Source organism: Bufo gargarizans, chromosome 1, assembly GCF_014858855.1.
Source record: "Bufo gargarizans isolate SCDJY-AF-19 chromosome 1, ASM1485885v1, whole genome shotgun sequence".
Classification (NCBI taxonomy): Eukaryota; Metazoa; Chordata; class Amphibia; order Anura; family Bufonidae; genus Bufo; species Bufo gargarizans.
In genome coordinates this window covers 383,260,698-383,287,493 of record NC_058080.1, presented here as the reverse complement: position 1 = coordinate 383,287,493, position 26,796 = coordinate 383,260,698, and the positions used below count along the sequence as shown (strand labels likewise).

Sequence of the window (26,796 nt, the reverse complement as noted above, 5' to 3'; positions counted from 1 at the left end):
CGTCCCTGTTTCTAGTCCCCAAACCAGACGGCTCATTTCGGATGATCAAAAACTTAAATCAGTACCTCAAATACAAAAAGTTCAAAATGGAATCCATTCAGTCTACAGTAAAACGCCTATTCAAAGACTGTGTAATGGCTACAATAGATATAAAGGACGCTTATTATGTTCCAATTCATGCAGATTTAAAAAAATTCCTCAGGGTTGCAGTGTCCTTAGAAGGTCAAATAACTCCTCTACAATACAGAGATTTTCGTTTTGGCATATGCCAGGCCCCCAGACTTTTTACAAAGTTAATGGCGGAGGTGATGGCCCACATAAGAAAAAAAGACACTTTAATTATTCCCTATTTAGATGATCTCTTGGTGGTAGCAGAATCGGTAAATCTTCTATCTTCTTGTCTTCTAGAAGTGATAAAAATTCTTCAAAGGCTCGATTGGCAGTTAAATTGGGAAAAGTCAATTCTGGTCCACTCTCAGAACTGTGTCTTCCTGGGATTAACCCTGGACTCGGTACAACAGCAATGTATCCTCCCTTATCACAAGTTATCTCACCTAGGGCAGGACATTCAGGCTCTGGTAGCCTCAAAGAGATGAACCATCTCTTTGTCTGTCTTAGGATGACCTCAACAATCCCAGCTGTCGGTTGGTCCCATTTTCATTCCAGGATGTATCAGTGGCAAATCCTGAAGGAATGGAAGGGTTTGTTGTCCCCTCTGTATGCACCTCTTCCCCCTCACTCCTCAGGTATTACAGTCCCTAACCTGGTGGCAGGATCCTGCAAATTTATCTCAGGGGTTTCTGTTGGCTCTACAAGAACAGATAATTATTACCAACGACTCCAGTACTACTGGGTGGGGGGCGTTTTGTCAATGGGGAGTTCTGCAGGTAGTCTAGGGGATAGTCAGGATTCACACAATGTGAGAGAATTGAGGGCTGTTTTTCTAGCCCTGAAGGGGTTTCTACCCAAGCTTCCAGAAAAAGGGGTAAAAATATTTTCAGACAATACTACCATAGTATCCTACCTGAACAGGCAGGGATGTACCAAATTGGAAGATCTAAGGGCGTTAACAGTGGAAATGTTTTCTCTAATTATGCCTCTTGTTCCCTTTATCAAGGCGGTGCACCTAAAAGGATCGGAAAACAAGGTGGCAGATTTTTTAAGCAGAAACCACCTAGACCAAGGAGAGTAGTGTCTGAATCAAGAGGTCTTCCATCAAATTGTCCAGCTTTGGGGTCATCCCCGGATAGATTAGTTTGCTACCAGACAGAACAGCAAATGCAAACGTTTCTTTTCCCTAAACCCAAACTATCTTGCTTTGGAGATAGACGCTTTCTCTCAACTTCTGTACGCTTTTCCTCCGCTAAGACTACTCCCGAAAGTGTTACAGAAGTTGAGGCTTATTCTCATTGCTCCTTTTTGGCCAAGGAGGACCTGGTTCACTTGTCTGAGAAAGTTGTCCCTTACAGACCCCTGGATTCAGCCATCAAGGCGGGACCCTTTGTTTCAGGGGCCAGTATTTCATCCGGAAGTGAAAAGCCTTCATCTAGCAGCTTGGTTTTTGAGAGGGAGATCCTAAAGCATATAGGATTGTCAAATGAGGTTATTTTGGACCCTTTTATTCTGCAGGAAAACAGTAAGCTATTCCATTTACCTTTTAGAATTTGGAAGGCTTTCTTAAACTTCTCTAATGTCCAGATTGATCCTTTAATTCCTCCACCTATGTCTAGGGTTCTGGAGTTTCTACAAGAAGGCCTAAATAAAAACTCAAGAACTAGCACTCTTAAAGTCCAAGTTCCGACCCTTTCTGCCTTTTTTGACTACCCTATTGCGAATCATTCCCGGATTAGGCGGTTCTTTAAGGCCGTTAGTAGGATTAAACCCTTGAATAAATCTTCAGTTCCCCAGTGGGATCTAAATTTAGTCTTGTCAAGGATGATGGAGCCTCCTTTCGAACTCTTAGGCCTCTTTCACACAAACGATACGGATTAGGTCCGGATGCGTTCAGGGTGCGTTCAGTGAAACTCGCACCATTTTGTAAGCAAGTTCAGTCAGTTTTTTCTGCGAGGGTCCAATGCGTTTTGATGCGTTTTTTACGTACGTGATAAAAAACTGAAGGTTTACAAACAACATCTCCTAGCAACCGTCAGTGAAAAACGCATTGCATCCACAAGCAGGTACGGATGCAATGCGTTTTTCACTGAAGCCCTATTCACTTCTTTGGGGCCAGGGCTGTTTGAAAAATGCTGAATTTAGAACTGATGTGTGAAAAAAAAAAAAGCTCATTTACACAGACCCATTGAAATGAATGGGTCAGGATTCAGTGCGGGTTCTATGCATTTATGTTACGCATTGCACCCACGTGGAAAACTCACTCATGTAAAAGAGGCCTTACAGGATTTGTCTGTTAGAACTCTACCCTTGAAGACCGCTTTCCTTGTGGCTATTACTTCAGCAAGGAGAGTTTGAGAGATTTCTGCTTTCTCAACATCTCCCTATACTAATATTCTGGAGGATAGAGTTCTCATTAGACCAGATCCTTCGTTCCTTCCCAAGGTGGGTTCACCGTTTCATAGATCTCAAGACATTGTCCTTCCTTCCTTCCTTATGTCAATCCCCGAAGAATGAGAAAGAAAGGAGGCTTCATCTCCTAGACGTCAGGAAGTGCCTCTCTAAATATTAGAAAGTTACTAGCCAGTGGAGAAAATCTTTTAGGCTGCTTGTGCAGTTTGGAGGAAGGAGTAAGGGTCATAAGGTTTCTTACAAAACATTAGCCAGATGGATTGTGGGCGTTATTTCCTTAACCTATTTTGCTGTGGGTGAGTCTCCACCTTCGGGGTTTGGGGCTCACTTAACCAGATCAGTCTCTACCTCCTGGTCGGAAAGAGCTGATGCAACCTTAGAGCAGATTTGTAGGGCGGCCAACTGGAAGTCCCCTTGTACCTTTTTTTGGCACTATAGACTGGACTTAGACTCTAATGAGCGCCTGTCCTTTGGAAGAAAAGTTTTTACAGACAGTAGTCTCCCCCCCCCCCCCCCCTTCCCTACCTAAGCTAGTTCTATTCTATATAAGAATAGGGCGGCTCTCTATAACCCAAAAAGATGGAATTAGGTGCTCAATCCAGACAAGTGTACCCAACACTTGTAGTAAGAATAATGTGCAAAGAAGGAAAGGGATGGCACTCAGAACATTTGTGTTGTATGGGTGAATAAATTAATATATTTATTAAGGGGTGGCTAGATATGCCTTATGTAGTAAAATATGATAGGAGGTTGTATCAAAGTAATAAATTACATAGAATAGCAGTATGAATAAAGCACATTAAAATAACAACATGTTGATTATATAAAGTCCTGTTAAATAAAGGATAAAATGGATAGAAGTCTGTATAAAAATGGATCTATTTAAGAAGTTAATAACGTATCCTCATATGTAATGTCACTTGTCCTGATAGATCATAAATAACATAAAATAACCATTACTGAAAAAAATCCTGTTGCGGAAGGAGGAATAGTAGGAGATGTCTTGTAGACCTGTAGGGGAAAATTATAGTCTCAAATTTCGATATCCAGCAATATATTGTGGTATATTCTCCTGAAAAATCAAAACTTCCTATAAGAAGTAATGTAGAATAGTGTAGAATCTCCTTATTGTTTGAGAGTCAATCGTATCCGATTTGGTGGTAATATTATGTGGTCATCAATTACTGCTGTTAAAGCAGGTACATTACCCTCCTGGTGGCCGTCATGGATCGGGGCCGTCAGTGGATCGGGGAGCGCCGATCTGCAGGCAGGAGCCGCTCCCCGATCCACTGACGGCCCCGATCCATGACGGCCACCAGGAGGGTAATGTACCTGCTTTAACAGCAGTAATTGATGACCACATAATATTACCACCAAATCGGATACGATTGACTCTCAAACAATAAGGAGATTCTACACTATTCTACATTACTTCTTATAGGAAGTTTTGATTTTTCAGGAGAATATACCACAATATATTGCTGGATATCGAAATTTGAGACTATAATTTTCCCCTACAGGTCTACAAGACATCTCCTACTATTCCTCCTTCCGCAACAGGATTTTTTTCAGTAATGGTTATTTTATGTTATTTATGATCTATCAGGACAAGTGACATTACATATGAGGATACGTTATTAACTTCTTAAATAGATCCATTTTTATACAGACTTCTATCCATTTTATCCTTTATTTAACAGGACTTTATATAATCAACATGTTGTTATTTTAATGTGCTTTATTCATACTGCTATTCTATGTAATTTATTACTTTGATACAACCTCCTATCATATTTTACTACATAAGGCATATCTAGCCACCCCTTAATAAATATATTAATTTATTCACCCATACAACACAAATGTTCTGAGTGCCATCCCTTTCCTTCTTTGCACATAGTTCTATTCTAGTTGTAGGGGAAATTCAGGATTACACTTACCGGTAATCATTTTTCCATGCGCCCATGACAGCACCTGGGATTTATTCCCACCCTATTTTTTTGAGGTTTTTCTTTGTAAAAAAAACAAATAATAAAAAAATAAAAATAAAAAAGATAATTCTTAGAAATTTACAGTAGTAAGATGAAGACGAGTTCTCGCAATTAACTGGTTCTATAGGGGCACCCTATAGCTCTCCACAGGGGTTTCCTGTCCTTGATGGAGGTGGTCTCTCAAGGGTGCTGTCATGGGCTCATGGAAAAATGATTACTGCTAAGTGTAATCCAAAATTTCTGGGTCAGTAAGATTACAGTTATGCCAAGTAAAAAAAATAATAATATATATATAATTATTATTATTATTATTATTATTATTATTATTATATTTTTTTTTTTTTTTTCTTTTCTTGCATTTTACTACTTTTGTATCCCAAGACCAATAAAATTTTTTTTTTCCTTTTTCTTTCTATGAAGTTGTGTGAGGGCTTGATTTTTGCAGGACAACTAGCAGTTTTAATTGGTATCATTTTTGGGTAAAGAACACTTTTTGATTGTTTGTTATTAAGTTTTTTCAGTGGCGACTAAGAATAAATGAGCAATTCTGGCTTTTTTATGTATTTTTTTGTTACCGTGTTCATTGTACGAGACAATTTACATGATATTCGTGTAGTGCAGGTCGTTACGGACACGACAATACCACACATGGGGGAGATTTCCCTATTGTGCATTGCATTATAGTATCAGTGCTATGCTGACATTGACGAGCATGCTGTGCCAGAGAGGGGCAGGCTGCTGGAAAACACTCATGCACTACTACACGGATTGCAGGATAAAACTTACCAGGAAAGATTAAAGGACCTTAACATGTATAGCTTGGAAGAAAGACGAGACAGAGGGGATATGATAGAAACTTTTAAATACATAAAGGGAATCAACAAGGTAAAAGAGGAAAGAATATTTAAAGGAAGAAAAACTGCTACAAGAGGACATAGTTTTAAATTAGAGGGGCAAAGGTTTAAAAGTAATATCAGGAAGTATTACTTTACTGAGAGAGTAGTGGATGCATGGAATAGCCTTCCTGCAGAAGTGGTAGCTGCAAATACAGTGGAGGAGTTTAAGCATGCATGGGATAGGTATAAGGCCATCCTTCGTATAAGAAAGGGCCAAGGGCTATTCATAGTATTCAGTATATTGGGCAGACTAGATGGGCCAAATGGTTCTTATCTGCCGACAATTCTATATTTCTATGAAGACTTGCGGCCTACACGAGGTCCCAGCCTGCCTTTACACAGATCAGCACCCCGCTCCCTCTGTCACTGCTTACATGTGGCAGGCGCCATTGCCCGTGGCATGTAAGGGGTTAAACAGCCTGGATCAGCACTCTGTCGGTCCAGTTCTATGTCCTGTTCTTGTCTATTTTGCAGACAAGGATAGGACATTTCTATAGAAGTTAAAAAAATAGATGGTTGCATTCATTTGGTCGGGATCCATCCAATACAGCCAAGCCAGATATCCATTCGTATAGAGCTGTTTCAGGGTACTTGTTTCTTGTCAGGACGGAGTAGGATTTTATCTGGCTCAGTGCAGTCTTGTAACCAGCTTAGGCAGGGTGCTGAATCTCCTTAGAGACCAGTCCTGTAGGGAGATTTACTGGAAGAACTCCATGGAGAACCATCACTACCTATGCAACACGCCAGACCTGCAGGGTATTGCGATTGTGAGGTCACGGTTTATGGGAAAACGAGGGTTACTCACAGTTCTGTAGGAAAACCCTGGGCAGGCGTACAGCAGTGAAGGAGAGGCTGGCACAGGAGACCTCTGGGGCACACTCTGTATATAGGGACCAGGCCTGATGGTGGATGAGGTGCCCTGGATGTTGCAGGTGTTTAATGTGCCTGGGGCAAGGTCCCTTTAAGGTTTGTGACGCCAGTGCCTGTCACGGTGGCACACCGATATATAGTTGTAATAAGTGAGGAACACAGGTCCTGGTGAACCAAACTTTTCTTTACTAGTAACAGTTCAACTTTGTACAGTTGGTGGTCAATACAGTTCCATATAGCAGGTTCACTTCACAAGCAGGCTTTCACAATAATGGCAGGTATACTGTTCCTTGCAAGATACTCAGAGGGCAACAACAACACACTCAGATCAGGCTGTACCTTCTCCTCAGAAATAGTGTACACTGTTCCTTAGAACTCCTGTCTGCTCTTATCCCAAGGCCTGGATACCCTAATACTGGCTTTATCCTTGGTAGAAATCTTCCTCCCGTATTTATCCTTGCTTTACATTAATAACTCTTCTGCCCTTCAGCTTACTTGTTTTAGCTGGAAACACTGGCTCTGCTTGGCTTGTGGGAACTGCAGGTTTCTCCCAGGAGGCACACTCTTCTCATGGGGTGACTCTTCTGAGCTAACTCTGGCTCTTTATCCTCAGGCAGGCTAGGAACCTTCACCTAGCCTCCTGGTAGCAACTAGAAGCCTGGACTGTCTAGCTGCATGTCAGGAGGAGGCCCTCAGCTTGTCTCTGGCTGGTACCTTCTCACTTCTGTCTCCACAGACTCCTGACTACAGACTAACTCCTCCCTGTCTGGGCCTGAACATTTATACTAGGGGCTCTCTATCTCCCTCTAGTGTCTAGGATGCTACACTACACCCCAATAGGCCTGCAGAACAATACATATAAAAGCATATAGAAAATACATTAAAATGGACGGTTAAATATACTGCCACTGTCCAGTAGGAGTAGGACAACGTGGCCCAATTGACCCTTGTGTAGTGCCCACCTTTACCTAGTGGGACACTACACCTATTGGAAGCGGCTTCCTATTAGTCATTTTAGAATGTAAGGGCCCTTTCACACTTGCGTTGTCCGGATCCGGCATAGAGTTCCGTCGTCGGGGCTCTATGCTGGAAGAGTCCTGATCAGGATTATCCTAATGCATTCTGAATGGAGAGAAATCCGTTCAGGATGTATCAGGATGTCTTCAGTTCCGGAACGGAACGTTTTTTGGCCGGAGAAAATATCGCAGCATGCTGCGCTTTTTGCTCCGGCCAAAAATCCTGAAGACTTGCCGCAAGGCCAGATCCGGAATTAATGCCCATTGAAAGGCATTGATCCGGATCCGGCCTTAAGCTAAACGTCGTTTCGGCGCATTGCCGGATCCGACGTTTAGCTTTTTTAGAGTGGTTACCATGGCTGCCGGAACGCTAAAGTCCTGGCAGCCATGGTAAAGTGTAGTGGGGAGCGGGGGTGCAGCATACTTACCGTCTGTGCGGCTCCCCGGGCGCTCCAGAGTGACGTCAGGGCACCCCAAGCGCATGGATCACGTGATCACATGGAACACGTCATCCATGCGCACGGGGCGCTCTGACGTCATTCTGGAGCGCTCCGGGAGCCACACGGACTGTAAGTATACCGCTCCCCGCTCCTACTATGGCAACCAGGACATTAATAGCGTCCTGGGTGCCATAGTAACACTGAACGCATTTTGAAGACGGATCCGTCTTCAAATGCTTTCAGTACACTTGCGTTTTTCCGGATCCGGCGTGTAATTCCGGCAAGTGGAGTACACGCCGGATCCGGACAACGCAAGTGTGAAAGGGCCCTTAGGTCTCATTCTTCATTGATGCTATTGCTTGTGTTATGTTCTAACTACAATCTGTTACATTTTGCAGTTTTGTTATATTCTGTATACGTTTCCTTCTAGATTTTAAATTGAATATACTGAGTTTGGATGATTTGGCACTCCCTGTAGATGCAGAAGAGTCTAAGGAAAAGGTTTGCAATTCCTTTAATTTTTCAAATCTGCTAATATTTAAAGTGTAACTGTCATTTCCAGTATAAGTAGAAATAAGCTGCAGTGTGTGTACATGAGGAGTAACACTATTTCTGGCCATCATATGACTTAATCTGTCTCTTTTAGCAGTTTTCCATCTGCAATATATCTGTAAGGCCTCATGCACATGACCGTGCCATTTTTTGCGGTCATAGGAATAGGAAATGCTATAGAACGGTGCAACGGATGCAGACAGCACACGGAGTGCTGTCCGCATCTTTTGCGGTCCCATTGAAGTGAATGGGTCCGCACCCAAGCCGCAAAAAATGCGGCTCGGATGCGGACCACTAAAACGGTCGTGTGCATGAGGCCTAATTCTCAATTTTTCTGAGGGAGGGGTGTTAGGGAAGGGATATAGAGGAAGTACAATGGATGTTTTATTCATAAAAAGAGGGTCGATGACAAGCAAACAAACTGTACAGAAGTTAGTGTTTTTATTCATATGCTAATTAGCTAGTTGGAGCACTGAGAGGCTGATCAGAGCCCCCAGAGCACCAGTTTGTGAACATCCCTGCAGCTTTTGCCACGCCCCCCTCTCCATGGATTCATGGGGCTAGACATGTCGTCTAGCCTTATCTTTTCATGCCTGCGCAGTAGATCTGCTGCTCCTTCTCAAGCAGCAGATCCGGTCTGTGCATGCACTGATGATGCAGTACTAGACCCAGAAGCAGATCAAACTTCAGATGGAGGAGACAACCTGATCTGCTAGGAAGACCCTGACAGAATTATGTTCCCCTCTCCACTACTCCCTCTCTCCCTGTTCCTGACACTCCACTGCAACCAATGACTGCAGCGGTAAACCGCAAAATTAAAACGTAGTGGGAAATCAGGCGTTCATATTAGAATGCATGTTTTCCCTATCGCTCAGACAGCCACATAACATGCAGCACCAATGGACCACCAATTACATTTTTGCCAGTATATTTATAACATATACACGTCTAATGATATTTATTATTGTCAGTTTGGGCCAGGTAGTGGTAAATATTTAATACAGTAGTCTGGGACCTCCTTATAATAAATAAGACCTATCACAAAGATAAAATCACCATGCTGCCCGACCCGGGTTTCGCAATTATGCTTCATCAGGGGCGTCTAGCATGCTTCGTCAGGGGGAGGCATGCTAGACGCCCCTGACAAAGCATAATTGCGAAACCCGGGTCAGGCAGCGTGGTGATTTTATCTTGGTGATATGCCTTTTGAAAGTGGATGCTTGTGAGTATATTAAATGAATTTGCTTCACTATCTTGCGACCCCTTGGCATTCTACAGGTTGTGGGGATTAGGGGAGAAGCTTCTGTGGAATCTACCTTTGTTCCATGTCTGGGTTCACAAGAAGGAGCCTTATGGTGTAAAGAGGGATCCCAGAAAATCTGCAGCGCGGTCCTATACAATAAATACAGTAGATTACCCTGTTGCTTACTAGACCCTCATAGCCCCAACACGTTTCACTGGGTCCTCTGGCTCATCAGGGAGCTAGGGTTGTCACGATACCAAAATTTTGATTAGATTTCTATACCATAAAAAAGTATTGCGATATTCGATACCAAGCGAAAAAAATAAAACTCAAAAAAAGCCACATGCATTTCGCATTTTATGGAACGTCCGGCCCATAATCGAACAGTCCTATCCTGTTTTTTTGGGGGGGACAAGATGACTAAAAAATATTGAATCGCACAGTTTTCATGTATTTATTTTTTCTGTTATGGCGTTCACCGCATAGGAGATTTTTTAAAATATTTTTTAATAGTTTGGACTTTTCGGATGTGGCGATATGTAATATATTATTGTTTATATATTTTATGTGTAAAACTGGAAAAGGGGGTGATTTATACTATATATATACTATATCCCCTGTATTTGTGGGAGGGGCATAGGCCCCGCCTCCTGGCTATTTGAGGCGGAGGAGTGCAGAGGGACGGGACGTGCAGCCAGGTACCTGGTACTTCCGGTTTTCGTCTGGCTCCTGCACGTCCCGTTCCCGCAAGCCTCGGTCTGGTGTGTTCTCCCGGCTCGTTATCCGACGCTCCACAGTCACAACCAGTATCTGATTCTGGTCGGTTATCTGACACTCCACGCCATTCCAAGGATTCCTTACTTGCAGTAGGTGGTACGTCCTGATTGCTACACGGGTATGGTATATGTCACGGGGGTTTGGCCGCAGGCACGTTCACACGTCTCCCATATGTGATGTCCGCCGCACCAGTGGCATGTGGTCCCTCTTGGCATGTCCAGGTTGTTATACCCGTCTCTCTTGTTGCTCGTCTGCTTGAAACGTTCAAGCTATGTTGCTTTTTCTACTAGTGGCAGGGAACCCCAGGGTGTCACTTGTTCATTGTAAATCGCATGTTCATTGTGGTACGTCTGCTTGAAACGTTCAGGCATCCTTGCGTCCGCCACTCCGGTGGCATGTGGTCCGGCCTGGAACCCCAGGTGGTCGCTCTGTTTATTGTGGTACGTCTGCCTGAAGCGTTCAGGCAATAGTACGTCCTCCAATCCGTGTCATGCCTGAACCTCCAGGGTGTCTCTTCGTTCATTGTGGGTCACCTGTTTATTGTGGTGCGTCAGCTTGAAACGTTCAGGCATCGTTGCGTCCGCCACGCCGGTGGCATGTGGTCCTGCCTGGGACCCCACGTTGTCACCTTGTTAATCGTGGTCATCTGCTTGAAACGTTCAGGCATCGTTGCGTCCGCCACTCCGGTGGCATGTGGTCCTGCCTGGAGCCCAGGCTGGTTACTTGGTTATCGTGGTACGTCTGCTGGTGGCAGTCGGGCAGTAATACGTCCTCCACTCCGTGTCCTGCCTGGAGCTCCAGGGTGTCTGTCATCTTATGTGGTACGTCCGCTTGAAACGTTCAAGTGTTATTGTGGTGGTCATTCCGGGACAGCGGGGGCCCGCCTGGAACGTCCAGGGTCCATACTCGTCTCTTGTTACATGTCTGCTTGAAACGTTCAGGCGAAGTATGTCTGCCACACCGGTGGCTCGTGGTCCTGCCTGGAACGTCCAGGTTGTCTTATTTGTCTCCTGTGGCACGGGTGCTTGTAAACGTTGGTCAAATGTACGTCCGCTACCCCGGTGGCACGTGGTCATGCCTGGTACGTCCAGGTTGTCTGCCTCGTCTCGTTGCACGTCTGTCTGAAGCGTTCAGACAATGTCACGTCAGCCACCTCGGTGGCATGGTGTCCTGTCTAGCACATCCACAGGGTCTTTTCGCCAGGGTAGGCACGCATCCTCCCTTAGCGGCCTGCATAACTGGTTGACGGCACTTCAGTCCGCAGCCTTGAGAAGAGAAAAAAAAAAAAAAAAGTTAGGCCATGTTGTTGTTTTTGTGTGTTCCCTCAGAGGTAGACGGTAAAGCCGGTCGCAACCAGGTTGGTAATACACCGGCGCATTTAGTTTTCATATTTACTTTATTTTTACGGCAGCACGTTGGGGTCTCAGTGCCTTCGGCTTCCTTTAAAAAGGCCTCCACCTCGGTCAGTGGTACGAGCCTCCAGTACGGTATCGGTACCCCCTTTTGTCATCAAATTCCATAACCAGGTAAGTAGCAATTCTGGTCCGTTAGGCCGGCCTTAGTCCAGGGGCGGTCTCACTGGTAGGGGTATTAAAGGGGCGGACCACCGGGATGTTCTAGGTACGCCTGGTGTTCACACGAGTAACAAGGGTTTTGTCCTCAGGTGATATCCAGGGCTTAATCACAACACGGTCAACATGTCCCAGGCTTCAGACATCGATGACGCCTCGTCCATCTCCGGGTCCGTGGTTTCCAGTCTGGCAGGTCATGGATCCCTAAGGAGCTGGACCATCCCGAAGCTCGTGGCAGAGTTAAATAGAAGGGGCATCAGTCACCCGGCTTCGGCCAGGAAAGCCGAACTTTACAGGCTACTGGTGTCTAGCCCGGTTTCACCCAGTGAGCAGCTGGCAGGGCCTACCATACAGTCATCTCTGGCCCAGTTAAATGCCACGATGGGGAGTCTGGCGGCCTCAGTAGCGGACATCCAGCACAGGGTCATGGAGCTGGAGTCCAGGGCCGCCTCCACTTCACAGGCGGTGGCACCCGTGACTGCGGTATCGTGGCCAGTGGCGGGTTCCTCAGGTATGTCCTCTACCCTGCCGGCCATTGTCCCAGCTCACTTTGTGGCCGAGAACATTAGGAAAGACATACTGGCAGGCAAAGAGGTGAACCTGGCATCTATCCTCATAGCATCGCACGATGCCAACGAGCACAGAACAATTGATTGCGGGGAAGTGTCTGTGGTTATGAGGTCCAAAGATGCCCGGTTGAACCGCAAATTATCTATACCAGAATTTGTTCTTGCATTCAGCTTGTTCCGAGACGTCATCTGCTCGGCGCAGCCGAGTAGGAGGGAGGAGCTCGACGCCTATTTATATCAAGTCACTGATTTGGGTCACAAGTATGGGGGCTCGGCGTTTTATGACTACCACCGGTCCTTCGCGGCAAAGGCCGCAGCCTCCCTAGCACAGTTCCAGTTCATGACCAATTGGGCTGTGCTGGATATGGAGCTTTTCTGCAGGCATTTTGCTGGTCTCCGAGCCCCCACTTGTGGCGCATGTCAGTCGATTTTTCATGCGACAGAATGGTGCCCCAACGAGGCATCAGCGCGTCCGGACAGAGCCCTGCCGGGAACATCGGGTGTTCCCAGGGGCCCGGCCCTCATGGACAAATTTGGCAGGCCTATTGTATATCTGGGTAAGAGCCAGATATGCAATAATTTCAACTTCGGTCACTGCATGTTCAGTGGGTGCAGGGCCCTGCACGTATGCACGATCTGCTTTCGGGCACATCCCAGGTCTACCTGTCCCAAGAAAGCTGCCAAGCAGGCATGACTGACCGACGTCAATGTGGAGCTCCTGGAGGCGCTCCTGGAAGGTCATGACGACCGGCAGTTCGTGCGTCATTTGATCTCTGGCCTGTCTCTAGGGTTCCACACGGGACTGGTGGCCCTGCCACATGCAAATTGGGAATGTGAGAACCTTCTCTCTGCCAGACAAAATCCTGAGGCGGTGCAAGCGGCATTATCCCTGGAGTTGGATAAAGGGTTCATCATCGGCCCATTCGACTCGATCCCTTTTGAAGTATGGAGGGTCAACCCGATTGGAGTGGTGGCTAAGAAAGGCTCAAATAAAAAGAGGCTAATCTACGATCTCTCGGCTCCTCATTCCTCGCATATCCCTAGTATCAACTCTCTCATACCTTCAGAAGAGTTCAGCATGACATACTCCTCTATCGATGAGGCCATTCAGTTCATCCTCAAAGCCGGCAGGGGGGCCTGGTTGTCAAAAACTGATATTGCTGATGCCTTCAAGTTGCTCCCGATCCTCCCACAACTGTGGCAATATTATGGCATCAAATGGGCAGGCAAATACTACTTTGCCAATCGTCTTACGTTTGGCTCAAAAAGCAGTCCTTGGCTGTTTGACCGGCTGGCCCAGGCCCTGCACTGGATCCTGGTGGAACATGGCCAGGCTCCTATGTGTATCCACTACTTGGATGATTTCCTGCTGGTGGAACACCCCTCCTGTCAGCCCTCCGGGTTATCCTCCCTGCTGGAGTTGTTTTCGGCGCTGCAGGTTCCGGTCGCCGCAGGGAAGACTGTCGGTCCTTCCTCAACAATCACCTTCCTGGGGGTTATTCTGGATTCAGTGAAGTTGGAAGCAAGGCTCCCTGAGGAGAAATTGCAACAGATCCGGTTGGCCATCCAGGAGGCGGCAAGATCCTGCTTCCTGACCAAATCAAGTCTCCAATCATTGCTGGGCCGGCTAAACTTTGCCATGAGGGTCATGCCCCAGGGGCGCACCTTTGTGTCTCGGCTCTTGTTGCTCCTACCATCAGCCCCGGAACAGGACAGTGTCGTCCGGTTGGACCAACAAGCCATGGCAGACCTGTCCATGTGGAGCACGTTCATGTCCTCATGGAACGGCATCAGGTTATTTATTCCCCCCCGGGACCCGTCCTCGCCCACGGTTTATTCTGACGTGGCTGCATCCAAGGGCTTTGCGGCCATATTCGGTAATCACTGGCTAGCCGGGGCCTGGCCGTCCCAGATTATGCTGGACGGGCATGCCCTTCGGTCTTCTCCCTTGTTGGAGATGTATCCAGTAGTGGCAGCAGCTCATGTATGGGGTCACGTTTGGGCAAATTCGAGGGTTCTATTCATTACCGATAGTCAGGACCTGGTCGACATCGTCCGCAATGGCAGAGCCAAATCCCCAAAGATCATGTCCCTTATGCGTAGGCTGGTGTGGTTGTCCATGGTACACAACTTTTGCTTCGAGTGCTCGCACATTCAGGGTTCCGAGAATACGGCTGCTGATGCGCTATCCAGGTTTAACATCGATATCTTCTTTCAGAACATGCCACTCGCGGATGGAACAGGGGCGGAAGTTCCGGCATACAGCGACCTGGTGTGGGACTGACATCGCTGATCAGCAAAGCGAAGGATCTGTTGCACCGGAGCTTGTCTGACAATACAATCAGGAACTACCGTACGGCCTGTAATCTGTTTAAGAAATTTGCCGACAGTCACCCACAGGGCGATGTGGATGACGTATCATTCATCATGGCCTTCATCGCCCATTGCCATACCAACCTCGGACTCGCTCACAATACCATCCGCCTGTATCTAGCGGGAGTGCAACATCAGTTTACATTGGACAATCCGGCCCGGATTTCATTCTTCACATCACAAGCCATCAAGGCCACGCTCCGGGGCATTGAGAAAGCTGGGGCAAGCAGGCCGGTGGTCCGACAACCCATGTCTGGATCCTTATTTAGGCAATTGTCCCTGGCTCTGGATGGTGATCCTTTTGGGCCATTAATTAGCACTATCATCAAGGCCGCCCTTTATCTAGGGTTTTACGGGTTCCTTCGTCCAGGGGAATTCACCACCTTTGTCCGCAATGGCCGTCATCTCCAGAAGCAGCACTTGTCCTGGCACCACGATCTGTTTGTGCTGAGCATTCCATCTACCAAGACCTCCCAGACAGGGCCTCCAACCCTGGTGTCCTTCTACCCCTCGCACAACGCCTGGTGCCCGGTCAAGGTGCTGCATCAGTTATCTGTGGCCCTGCAGGCGGCGGCGGCAGCGGACAGCCCCCTACTTCCCTTCAATGGAGGGCCGTTGTCCACACCTCAATTCATGTCACATGTGCGTTCTTTAGTGGCCGGGTTAGGTCACGACCCTAAGGGCATCTCGGGGCATTCTTTTCGTATTGGGGCAGCCTCGGCGGCATCCAGGCACCAGATACCCCCTCATGTCATAAGGTGCATGGGGCGCTGGAGGTCATCATGTTTCGCCAGGTACGTCCCGAACCCCCAATCCGAAATCCGTGATGCGTTCTGTTCTCTTGCCTTGTAATGAGATAATACATTTTTCATGGTTCGATTGTGTCTCCTTTTTGGCCCCTTTTAGGCTTATCCTCGTTACAGGCTTCCGGCATTCACCAGCCAGAGGTTGGCACTAGCTTCCGCATCCAGGGACCGTCGCCCTGACCACAAGTAGTTAAGGCTGCCGTGCAGCCTGTATTTGTGGGAGGGGCATAGGCCCCGCCTCCTGGCTATTTGAGGCGGAGGAGTGCAGAGGGACGGGACGTGCAGCCAGGTACCCCTCCCTCCCTTCCCCTTTTATTAGCTCTTCCCTTGGGATAGGCCCCCTTTTAGGCTTATCCTCGTTACAGGCTTCCGGCATTCACCAGCCAGAGGTTGGCACTAGCTTCCGCATCCAGGGACCGTCGCCCTGACCACAAATATATATATACACACACAGGTCCTTCTAAAAAAAATTGCATAGTGATAAAGTTCATTATTTTCTGTAATGTACTGATAAACATTAGACTTTCATATATTTTAGATTCATTACACACAACTGAAGTAGTTCAAGCCTTTTATTGTTTTAATATTGATGATTTTGGCATACAGCTCATGAAAACCCAAATTTCCTATCTAAAAAAATTAGCATATTTCATCCGACCAATAAAAGAAAAGTGTTTTTAATACAAAAAAAGTCAACCTTCAAATAATTATGTTCAGTTCTGCACTCAATACTTGGTCGGGAATCCTTTTGCAGAAATGACTGCTTCAATGCGGCGTGGCATGGAGGCAATCAGCCTGTGGCACTGCTGAGGTGTTATGGAGGCCCAGGATGCTTCGATAGCGGCCTTAAGCTCATCCAGAGTGTTGGGTCTTGCGTCTCTCAACTTTCTCTTCCCAATATCCCACAGATTCTCTATAGGGTTCAGGTCAGGAGAGTTGGCAGGCCACTTAAGCACAGTAATACCATGGTCAGTAAACCATTTACCAGTGGTTTTGGCACTGTGAGCAGGTGCCAGGTTGTGCTGAAAAATGAAATCTTCATCTCCATAAAGCTTTTCAGCAGATGGAAGCATGAAGTGTTCCAAAATCTCCTGATAGCTAGCTGCATTGACCCTGCCCTTGATAAAACACAGTGGACCAACACCAGCAGCTGACATGGCACCCCAGACCATCACTGACTGTGGGTACGTGACACTGGACTTCAGGCATTTTGGCATTTCCCTCTCCCCAGTCTTCCTCCAGACTCTGGCACCTTGATTTCCGAACGACATGCAAAATTTGCTTTCATCCGAAAAAAGTACTTTGGACCACTGAGCAACAGTCCAGTGCTGCTTCTCTGTAGCCCAGGTCAGGCGCTTCTGCCGCTGTTTCTGGTTCAAAAGTGGCTTGACCTGGGGAATGCGGCACCTGTAGCCCATTTCCTGCACACGCCTGTACACGGTGGCTCTGTCCACTGCTTCCGCAGGTCCCCCAAGGTCTGGAATCGGTCCTTCTCCACAATCTTCCTCAGGGTCCGGTCACCTCTTCTCGTTGTGCAGCATTTTCTGCCACACTTTTTCCTTCCCACAGACTTCCCACTGAGGTGCCTTGATACAGCACTCTGGGAACAGCCTATTCGTTCAGAAATTTCTTTCTGTGTCTTACCCTCTTGCTTGAGGGTGTCAATGATGGCCTTCTGGACAGCAGTCAGGTCGGCAGTCTTACCCATGATTGCGGTTTGGAGTAATGAACCAGGCTGGGAGTTTTTAAAAGCCTCAGAAATCTTTTGCAGGTGTTTAGAGTTAATTAGTTGATTCAGATGATTAGGTTAATAGCTCGTTTAGAGAACCTTTTCATGATATGCTAATTTTTTTAGATAGGAATTTTGGGTTTTCATGAGCTGTATGCCAAAATCATCAATATTAAAACAATAAAAGGCTTGAACTACTTCAGTTGGTGTGTAATGAATCTAAAATACATGAAAGTCTAATGTTTATCAGTACATTACAGAAAATAATGAACTTTATCACAATATGCTAATTTTTTTTAGAAGGACCTGTGTATATATATATTTATAAAAAAATTTTTTTTTTTTTTTTTTTTACTTTTTATTTAATAACCATTTCCCCCTTAGGAGCTAGATAGAACCTGGGATCTTTTAATCCCTTGTCCTATTCACCCTAATAGAGATCCTTAGCGTCCTGGCTGCCATGGTAACCGATTACACTGCTGAGGCTCCGATCAGAACTGCCACTGCACCACCAATGAAGAGGGGACCCTGTGGCCACTGCCACCAATGATTATAATACTGGGGGGATTGGGGGGGGGGGTGCACTGCGCCACTGTTAAAGGGAATATTATTAATATTTGGAGTTAATATTAATAAATAGGCGCAGACCTTCTATCTGCGCCACCAATTTTTTTAATACTGGGAGGGTGCACTGCGCCACCAATGAAGATGATGATTAACGTTTAATACAGATACAGAAGCAGCGGCAGAATCACATAGACAGCACCTGACCTCTATGACAGGGAGCTGCGATGAGTGTCGGTTAACCCCTCAGGTGCGGCACTGCCTTTCTATACTGCAACTACCCGTGACGCTGCTCCCTGATGAGCCGGAGGACCCGGCGAAACGTGTTGGGGCTATGAGGGTCTAGTAAGCAACAGGGTAAGGCTACTTTCACACTCGCGTCTTGGACGGATCCGTCATGGATCTGCAAAAACGGATCCGTTACAATAATACAACCACATGCATCCGTCATGAACGGATCCGTTTGTATTATCTGTAACCTAGCCAAGACGGCTCCACCATGAACCCCATTAAAAGTCAAGGGGAGACGGATCCGTTGTCTGTTGTGCCAGATTGTGTCAGAGAAAACGGATCAATCCCCATTGACTTATATTGTGTGCCCGGACGGATCCGTTTGGCTTAGTTTCGTCAAGCAGACAGCAAAACGCTGCAGGCAGCGTTTTGGTGTCCACCTCCAGAGCGGAATGGAGACTGATCCGTGGCAAACTGAGGCATTCTGAGTGGATCCTTTTCCATTCAGAATGAATTAGGGCAAAACTGATCCGTTTTGGACCGCTTGTGAGAGCCCTGAACGGATCTCACAAACAGAAAGCCAAAACGCCAGTGTGAAAGTAGCCTAATCTAGCACCGGTCCAAGGTTCCAGCAGGCTGGGGGTCGCTCTTTTCAGGGTGGGTGCTCTGGCGACAGCCATAGTACCTCGGTAAATAGTGATCTAAGCTGTCCACTTAAAACCTGCCACTGATCTATTTGAGACACAATTGGCTATACCAATTTTAAAATGTTTGTGGCTTTATTAGATGTAATTTATTTACATCCAATAAAGCATCCGGGACTAAATTTTATACTAAAATAGTGTCATGAAAATTCTTTAAAGGGGTTAGGGGGGTGCAGGAGCTATGCGGGGGGCGGGATAAGTACCATCCATATGAAGGGCCTGGGCATTGGGGGATGGGGAGTGTTTTACACCTTGGATAACCCCTTTTAATCTTTGGTTTAATTATGACAATGGTAACTTTTTTGCTATCACAGGTGATTCGTGAAAAGCCGAAGGATAAGTATCTCTCCTCTGCTCAAGACAAAGGACACACACCTACCAAGGAAGCAAAGTCATTGACAAGACACTCCACCTCCGATGAGGAATCTGTTGTAGAAGCACACACTGAAACCAACAAAGAATCTGAAATTTTAACGCATCAACGCAATGAACGCTCTAGCTCTTCAGATAAATCCACCGTTAATTCTCTTTATTCAGAGGATTTTGAAGAATCTGTGCTTACTGATACAGAACATAGTTCAGCATCTGATTCACGTTCATATTCAAAATCCATGGCAGGACAGAAATCTATCCTTTCCTCAGATCGCTCCTACACCCCACCCAACAAAGCAAGACAGCGGAAAACGATGGCTGAGAACATACATAGAGTAACGGTAAAGGAAATTGCCGTGCAGACCAGTGATGCTGGATTCACCTATCGCTGGCCACATGGTAACTATATATTCTCGCAATGACATACAGTTTAATGTCTATAGTATAATCCGTAGATTTGGCTGCTTAGAACTCCAGACAGCTGCAGCCTAGCTGTTCACTCTGTCATCACATTTAGGATGGACAACCCTCTGCCTGGAAATCCTGGCAAGAAACAGCCCCCAGTGCCTTTCTGTGTGACCATCACAATGCAAAATGTGTGGGTCTTGACAGAATGGAAGCAAATCAGACTGTAGATTATATTAGCTCTGATTTTCTGCAAACCTTTACAGGCATAGCAGTAATGGAGGTTCTTATTTCTGTCTGGTAGCAGAACTACAGTGGTCTTATTGCATTACAACCACATTTCGATTTTATGGACATGGCAGGATGGGATGTTCCTGTGTGACTAGAGCTTATGTTCACGTAACTTCTGACCTAGCCTGAAGTAATTTTACATTAAGAAGCTGTATGTATTTTTTTTTTTTACCTTTTTCACTTTCTGAACTGTTAAATCTTTCTTGACCGTACTTCTGTATTGCAGTGTTTTATGTCAGTGTAAGGCTTCATACATGCAACCGTATTTTTGGTCCGTATCCAGTCTGTATTTTTTTGCAGATCGGATGTGGACCCTCCATTTTAGTGGGGCTGCAAAAGATACGTGTTGTCTTCATTCGTATGTCCATTCCACAGCGTAGGAAAAAAAAAAAAGTGTGTCCTATTGTCTGTTTTGCGGACAGAAATAGGCATTTGTAAGATAGTGTGAGACCTGCAGAGGAAAATGCGGGCTGCACACCGTTTTGTTAATGAATAAAAATAGGAATATTGCGATCATATTTTAAGTGACATTTTAACCTGCTGTTGTTACTGGGACATTATGTAAATCTCCAAACATTATTCTGTCTACAGCAAGTATTGACTTCAAGCACACTGTTGCACCTTTTATGGATCCAGTGTCAATGGTCAGCCATGTGGTGAGCCCTGATCTAATTGAAGGTAAGTGCTTATTGGACGTGACAGAACTTCAATATTTTAAGATTAACTAAGGGCCCTTTTACATAGGCTGATAAAGCGGGCAGTAACTGGGAATGAGAAAGTTCCTTCCCGATTATTGACTGCTCGTTAGGTGCATCATCACTACTGTCTGGAGACTGATTGTTATTACGATTATTTGTCTTCATACAGTTTCATTGTTTTGTACCTTTCATACGCCACAAAACGAGCATGACCAGGCAAGTACGACACCTTTACACAGGCCAATTATCCAGGATAAGTGTTAATACCCGATAATTGTTCCAATCATTGGCCAATGCAAAAGGGTGCTTAAACCTAAGCACTATAAATAATATTGAGTCTGTATGGCTTTCATCTTGCTGTCAGACCCACAAAGGACTTTTCTAGTCCATTAAAATGGCTAGAATGAAAGTTTTTTTTAATCTACATCACTATATCAGACACGTAACCAACTAATTGCTAGGTGGAGTTCCACATCCTTGTATGAAGCTACCTCAGTAAAAAAACTATTTGACAAGTTTGCTTGTAAAACATAATTATTCCTTTTCAATAGAAGGGACAGTTAAAGGGGTTCTCAGCTTTTGCTATATTGATGACCTATACTCAGGATCATCAATATCAGATTGGTGGGGGCGTGACTCACGGCACCTCCTGATCTGCTGTATGAAGCGAAAGCAATGCTCGTACGAGCGCTGCCTTGTTTTCTTCATTGTTTACCTTCTCATCTCAACATTGCAGCAGTGAGCAGTGTAATTGCAACTCCACCGTCCCCATTCACTTCTATGGGACAGCTCTGTAGTATTCACTTGAAGGAAGAAGCTTTTCCTTTGACGTGAATGGGACAGCGGAGATATTCCTGCTTTTCATGGGAACTTACTCTATAGTGTAGATTTATTAAAAGTAGAGCAAAGGAAAGGATGCCCACAGCAACCGATCAAATGCCATCTCTCATTCTGCAGAGACTTCCTGGAAAATGAAAGCTGAAATCTTTTCTACACCATCTTTGATAAATCGCATGTGCCTAACCTTTTTTAAAGGGATTCAGATTTCATATCATCATAATACTCCTTGATCTAGATTAAAATATACTAGTCTTACCCCCACCTGTCTTTTCATTTTTGCTAAAAATCACTTTTATTTATATGCTAATTGCCTTCATAAGGAGCCCAAGAGGCTGTCCCTCCGGCCATTGGAGCCCATCCGCGCCCCTTATCTTGGAGCCCAGCGCCGACCCGCTGTTATTTTTTCACTCCTCTCCTCTGCTTCTTTTTTTTTTTTTTTCCAGTGCGCCGTAATCTCGCGCATGCGCTCTTGATACACATGTTTGGGCCCGCGCGGTTTCCTGGCAGCAGCCTCATCCAGGGGAATCCCGCAAACGCCAGCTGCGGCTCCTTATGAGGGAAATTAGCATATAAATGAAAGCGATTTTTAGCAAAAATGAAAAGACAGGTGGGGTAAGACTAGTATATTTTTTATCTAGATCAAGGAGACTGATATGATAATATGAAAAGCTCTGTAGCTAAAATCTGTCTGACAGAATCCCTTTAAGCTATGGTTGACTGAATATATATTCAGGAGGTATTTGCCATTCTAGGTTTCACCTGAGCCACTGTAACTGGCCATAATCTTGTACGATTACCCGCTTCCTACTAAATATTCAAAATATTACTTAAAGAGGACCTTTTACCTTGAAAAACAATGTGAACTAAGTATACAGACATGTAGAGCGGCGCCTGGGGATCTCGCTGCACTTACTATTATCCCCGGGCGCCGCTCTGTTCTCCCGTTATGCCCTCCGGTATCTTTGCTCTGTAAGTTATAGTAGGCGGGTCTTCCCTTGTCCTGTGGGCGTCTCCTTCTCCTAGGCTGCAGCCCTGGCCAATCGCAGCGCACAGCTCACAGCTCACAGCCTGGGAGGTTTTTTTCTCCCAGGCTGTGAGCTGTGCGCTGCGATTGGCCAGAGGGAGGGCATAACGGGAGAACGGAGCGGCGCCCGGGGATAATAGTAAGTGCAGTGAGATCCCCGGGCGCCGCTGTACATGTCAGCATACTTAGTTCACATTGTTTTTCAAGGTGAAAGGTCCTCTTTAAGTTAAAACCTCAGCCTGTAGAGATTACATATAAATTAGACACAGCTAATATTTATCTTTTTTTCCCCCCTGAAATCTCCCAGCATTGACCACATACAACCCGATGGCCCTGGCGCTGAATGACATGCTAAAACAGCAGCTGTTCCTCACACAGTCTTTTGTAGACATGGCCCAACAGTTCTATCTTTCCACTGTAAAGTCCTTAGAGGGTGAATCCTATTGCTATACCACACTGAAGAATACTAAAGAGGTAACCAATAGATTTTACTGCTATACTCTGTAAATGAAGCTTTACAAATGTATAATGAGAAGGTTTTTAGAGGGGTATTCCCATCTCAACATTTGTGGCATATCGCCAGGATATGTCATAAATTTCATAGGTACGGATCCCACCTCTGGGTCCCACGCGTATCTCCAGACCAGGATTCCCAAGTGAAGGGAGAGCTGCCGTGTATGCATGGTCACCTTCCATTCATGGGAGTTCTGAAAATAGCCAAGTGCTGGCTCAGCTATTTCCGGTAGTCCCCATAGTGGTGTATGGAGAGGTGGGCGCACTTGCATGGCTTGTTCTCTATTCACTGCTATAAAACTTTCAGAAATGGTGCAGTGCACTCACTCGGCTATTTTGTGGAAGTCCCATAAATGTGAATAGAGGACTCCATACTTGTGGTTTTGCTCGCTCTCACCTCTCCTCTGGGGGCCCAGTTCTGGAGATAGGAACGTGTCCCACTTATCTGACTTTTGTGACATATCCTAGCGATATGCCAAACATTTTGACATAGGAATACGCCTTTACGCCAGTTTCTGACGAGCGATTTGACTGCAGGAAACATGCTCTGTGTTGGAGCTGTGTTCCCTTGCCCAACATCATCTGTAATGAATTGTATTGACATAATGCTGTCAGGTAGGGACACACAGCATTAAAAATCATTATAATGCTGTGAGGTCCCGTTACAAGAGCAGAGTCCAGGACGGGAAATCACACTTCTACATGGAGTTTGTTTCCCGCAGACAACTCGCTCGTCTGAAACTGGCCTTGGTCCTCGCTCTCGGTAGTTGGAAACAATCTTGTTTAAAGGTAACCTATCATGTTTAGCATGGTGTTTTATCTGCCAACAGGATGAGCCAAGCAGATTGATACATCGTTTTTTGGGAAAATAATCATTACAACTTGTAATTCATACATTTAAATCCCTGCTCTGTCTATGCCTAGGACCCTGTATATGACTGCCAAGCATAAAAAGAGCATAAATAAAACAAATTATATTGATTTATTCCCTACAAAACTGTATATCAGTCTACTCAACTCCCCTTGCACTGTAACATACTGCATGTCGATTAATAAGCATTTATCTAACTGTTTTGCCCGAGCTGAACTTAGATTGTGGTAAAAGTACTTAAAGGTTTTGCTTCAGCTCGGGCAGAAGAGAAAGGGGTCGGGGGAAGAGCCAATGGCAGACGGGACGACCCTCCCTAGCATCGCGGGTGAAGCTTGGGAGGCTCGCCCCGTCTGCCATTGGCTGCTCCATCCCCCTTCCCCGACACCGGATGTTTTCATCAGTGTACAGGGAGAAGCGGCAGCGGCGGTGCGGGGACCAGGATCGGCGCAGGGAGTGGTGAGTGGGGTAAGTATATTACCTGTGAGGGGCCCGGCACATGGGGGGCTGTTTGTGAAATTGGATAACCCCTTTAAAACACTATATATTCACCCAAAAATGGTTCCTACATACAGTGCACATAGTCACTAAATCAAAGGGGTAGGACCTGTACAGACCCAATATTACTTCCAGCTGATGGGCTTCTACACTTGTATCCAGTCTAGGAAAATTGTTTGTAAGCCATTATTTTTTTCTTTTAGTACCTTAGTGTCACTGATATATCATATTCTTAGATTGTTTACGGTCTGAGTGCTGAGACCCCACCGTTCGCGAGAAGGAGAGAGTGCTCACATAGCGTTGCAGGAGACTGACTCAGTAGAAGTCTATGGGCTCTTCTCAGTTCCGTCCTCTGCAGCGAAGAGAGAGAGCGCTATATGTGAGTGCTTCTCTCTCCTCTTTCTAGCTGTCATGGGGATCTCAAAACTCAGACTACCACCAATAAAAATGTTTGATATGTTGCTATGACATATAAAAAAAAATTGGAATGTTCAGAGACACTTTAAGTAGCAGATCCTGTACATACTTAACCACTTCCCTTCCCTTTTTATTTCAGTACATTCAGCAGCAGAGAGCTCTTAAATGGAAGCACGGTTAAGAGAGGAGTTGATTGAATTCAAGCAATAAAAGATCTTCTCCTCAAGTGGTCTGGCATTGCCCCGAGTTTCAGTGCCAAAAAATGTGTTCCAAAGACTGTTTACTTACCTAAATGATCAAATTCTATTTTTACAGTGACATTTTCTTTATGTATGTGTATTTAGTAGTTTTACAAATACTTTTGTTTTTGTTTTTATTTGTACTGATCTTAAGTTATTTTATGTCTTTTTCTCCAATCACGTACCACTGTCATAAATCTGCTGGGTGGTCTTGAAAACAAAACACTGTTTATCTGTTCTCTGCTGTTACACATGAATTTAGAATGGTTATATCTCATATCTGTGCAGTAGGCATGTGCTGATTGTCATTCGGAACAACCTTTTTTTACTGAACTTACGAAATTTTGTTCTTAAATAACTTTTATTGTTTGCGCTATAGACTGCTGGTCAATCTATTAAAAAGTTGATCATTTTGTACTGGATCTGTTCTTGGTTGTTGCCTGTAACCTGAGTTTTAGTCCTCATGCACACAGTCATAAGTTTTTCTTGTGGTCTACAAATGGCAGAGTCACTAAAATTGCAGGTTCACAAAACTGACAAGTATAGGGCATGTGCTATTTTTTTTTTGTTTTATATATCGTATTTTACACTATATAAGACGCACTGGCCCATAAGACGCACCTAGGTTTTAGAGGAGGACAATAAGAAAAAAATGTTTCATTAGCCATGAGATCAGCAATCAGACCCCGAATGTTAATCGGACCTCGGCTCACAGCACCAATCAGATCCCCAATGTTAATAAGACCTCAGATCAGAGCCCAATATAAAGAAGACCCCCAATCGGACCTCAGATGAGACCCCCATGCCTCATATCTGTCCTCCATGCCTCATATCAGCCCCCAGCCATAATTCAGCAGCCCCCAACCATATGTAATCAGCCCCCAGTCATAATTCACCAGCCTCACATCACAAAAAAAATAAACCACTTACCTCTCCTGCTCCTGGAAGCCGCCACTCCTCACCGCCCGTGCTCTTTTTCCTCCTGCTGTCCAGGTTGAGCCGGTGCGCATAGCGTGAGGTCACAGAGCGCCCTCACGCTGTACGCAACCGATGACCAGGAAGCGGTGAGTACAGACGATTCACCGCTTCCAGATCCTCTGATACTAATGAGCGCTTCCATAATGGAAGCGCTTATTAGTATTCACCCCATAAGACGCAGGGGGAAAAGTGTGTCTTATGGGGCGAAAAATATGGTATATAGCTTTGACATATTCTGCAGCGCTTTACAGACATTATCATCACTCTGTGCTAAGTGGGGCTCACAATGTAAGTTCCCTATCAGTATGTATTTGGCGTTTGGGAAGAATCGCATATGAGCACAAGGAGAACATACCAACTCCATGCAGATGTTGTCCTTGGTCAGATTTGAACCTAGTACCCCAGCTCTGCAAGGCACCAGGCAAATAAATCCATATTTTGATTTTGCTGTGAATTTAAGTATTTCACCCTATGCATTGTACAGTCATGGCCAAAAGTTTTGAGAATGACACAAATATTAGTTTTCACAAAGTTTGCTGCTAAACTGCTTTTAGATCTTAGTTTCAGTTGTTTCTGTGATGTAGTGAAATATAATTACACGCACTTCATACGTTTCAAAGGCTTTTATCGACAATTACATGACATTTATGCAGAGAGTCACTATTTGCAGTGTTGGCCCTTCTTTTTCAGACCTCTGCAATTCGACTGGGCATGCTCTCAATCAACTTCTGGGCCAATTCCTGACTGATAGCAACCTATTCTTTCTTAATCACTTCTTGGAGTTTGTCAGAATTAGTG

General features: G+C 45.4%; 1 protein-coding gene across 7 annotated transcripts in view; it reads left to right on the top strand.

Moving 5' to 3' along the window:
* C1H19orf44 (chromosome 1 C19orf44 homolog) overlaps positions 1-25,442 on the top strand; it is a 41,000-nt gene extending 15,558 nt beyond the window's left edge. For all 7 annotated transcript variants that reach the window (XM_044285454.1, XM_044285448.1, XM_044285433.1 and 4 more), the window contains 5 exons: positions 8,167-8,237; positions 19,170-19,626; positions 20,515-20,601; positions 22,793-22,959; positions 24,921-25,442. In XM_044285454.1, coding sequence (XP_044141389.1) covers positions 8,167-8,237; positions 19,170-19,626; positions 20,515-20,601; positions 22,793-22,959; positions 24,921-24,962 — 824 coding nt within the window. In that variant the 3' untranslated portion in view covers positions 24,963-25,442. The remainder of the gene's footprint in view (positions 1-8,166; positions 8,238-19,169; positions 19,627-20,514; positions 20,602-22,792; positions 22,960-24,920) is intronic.
* The last annotated feature ends 1,354 nt before the right edge of the window (positions 25,443-26,796 follow it).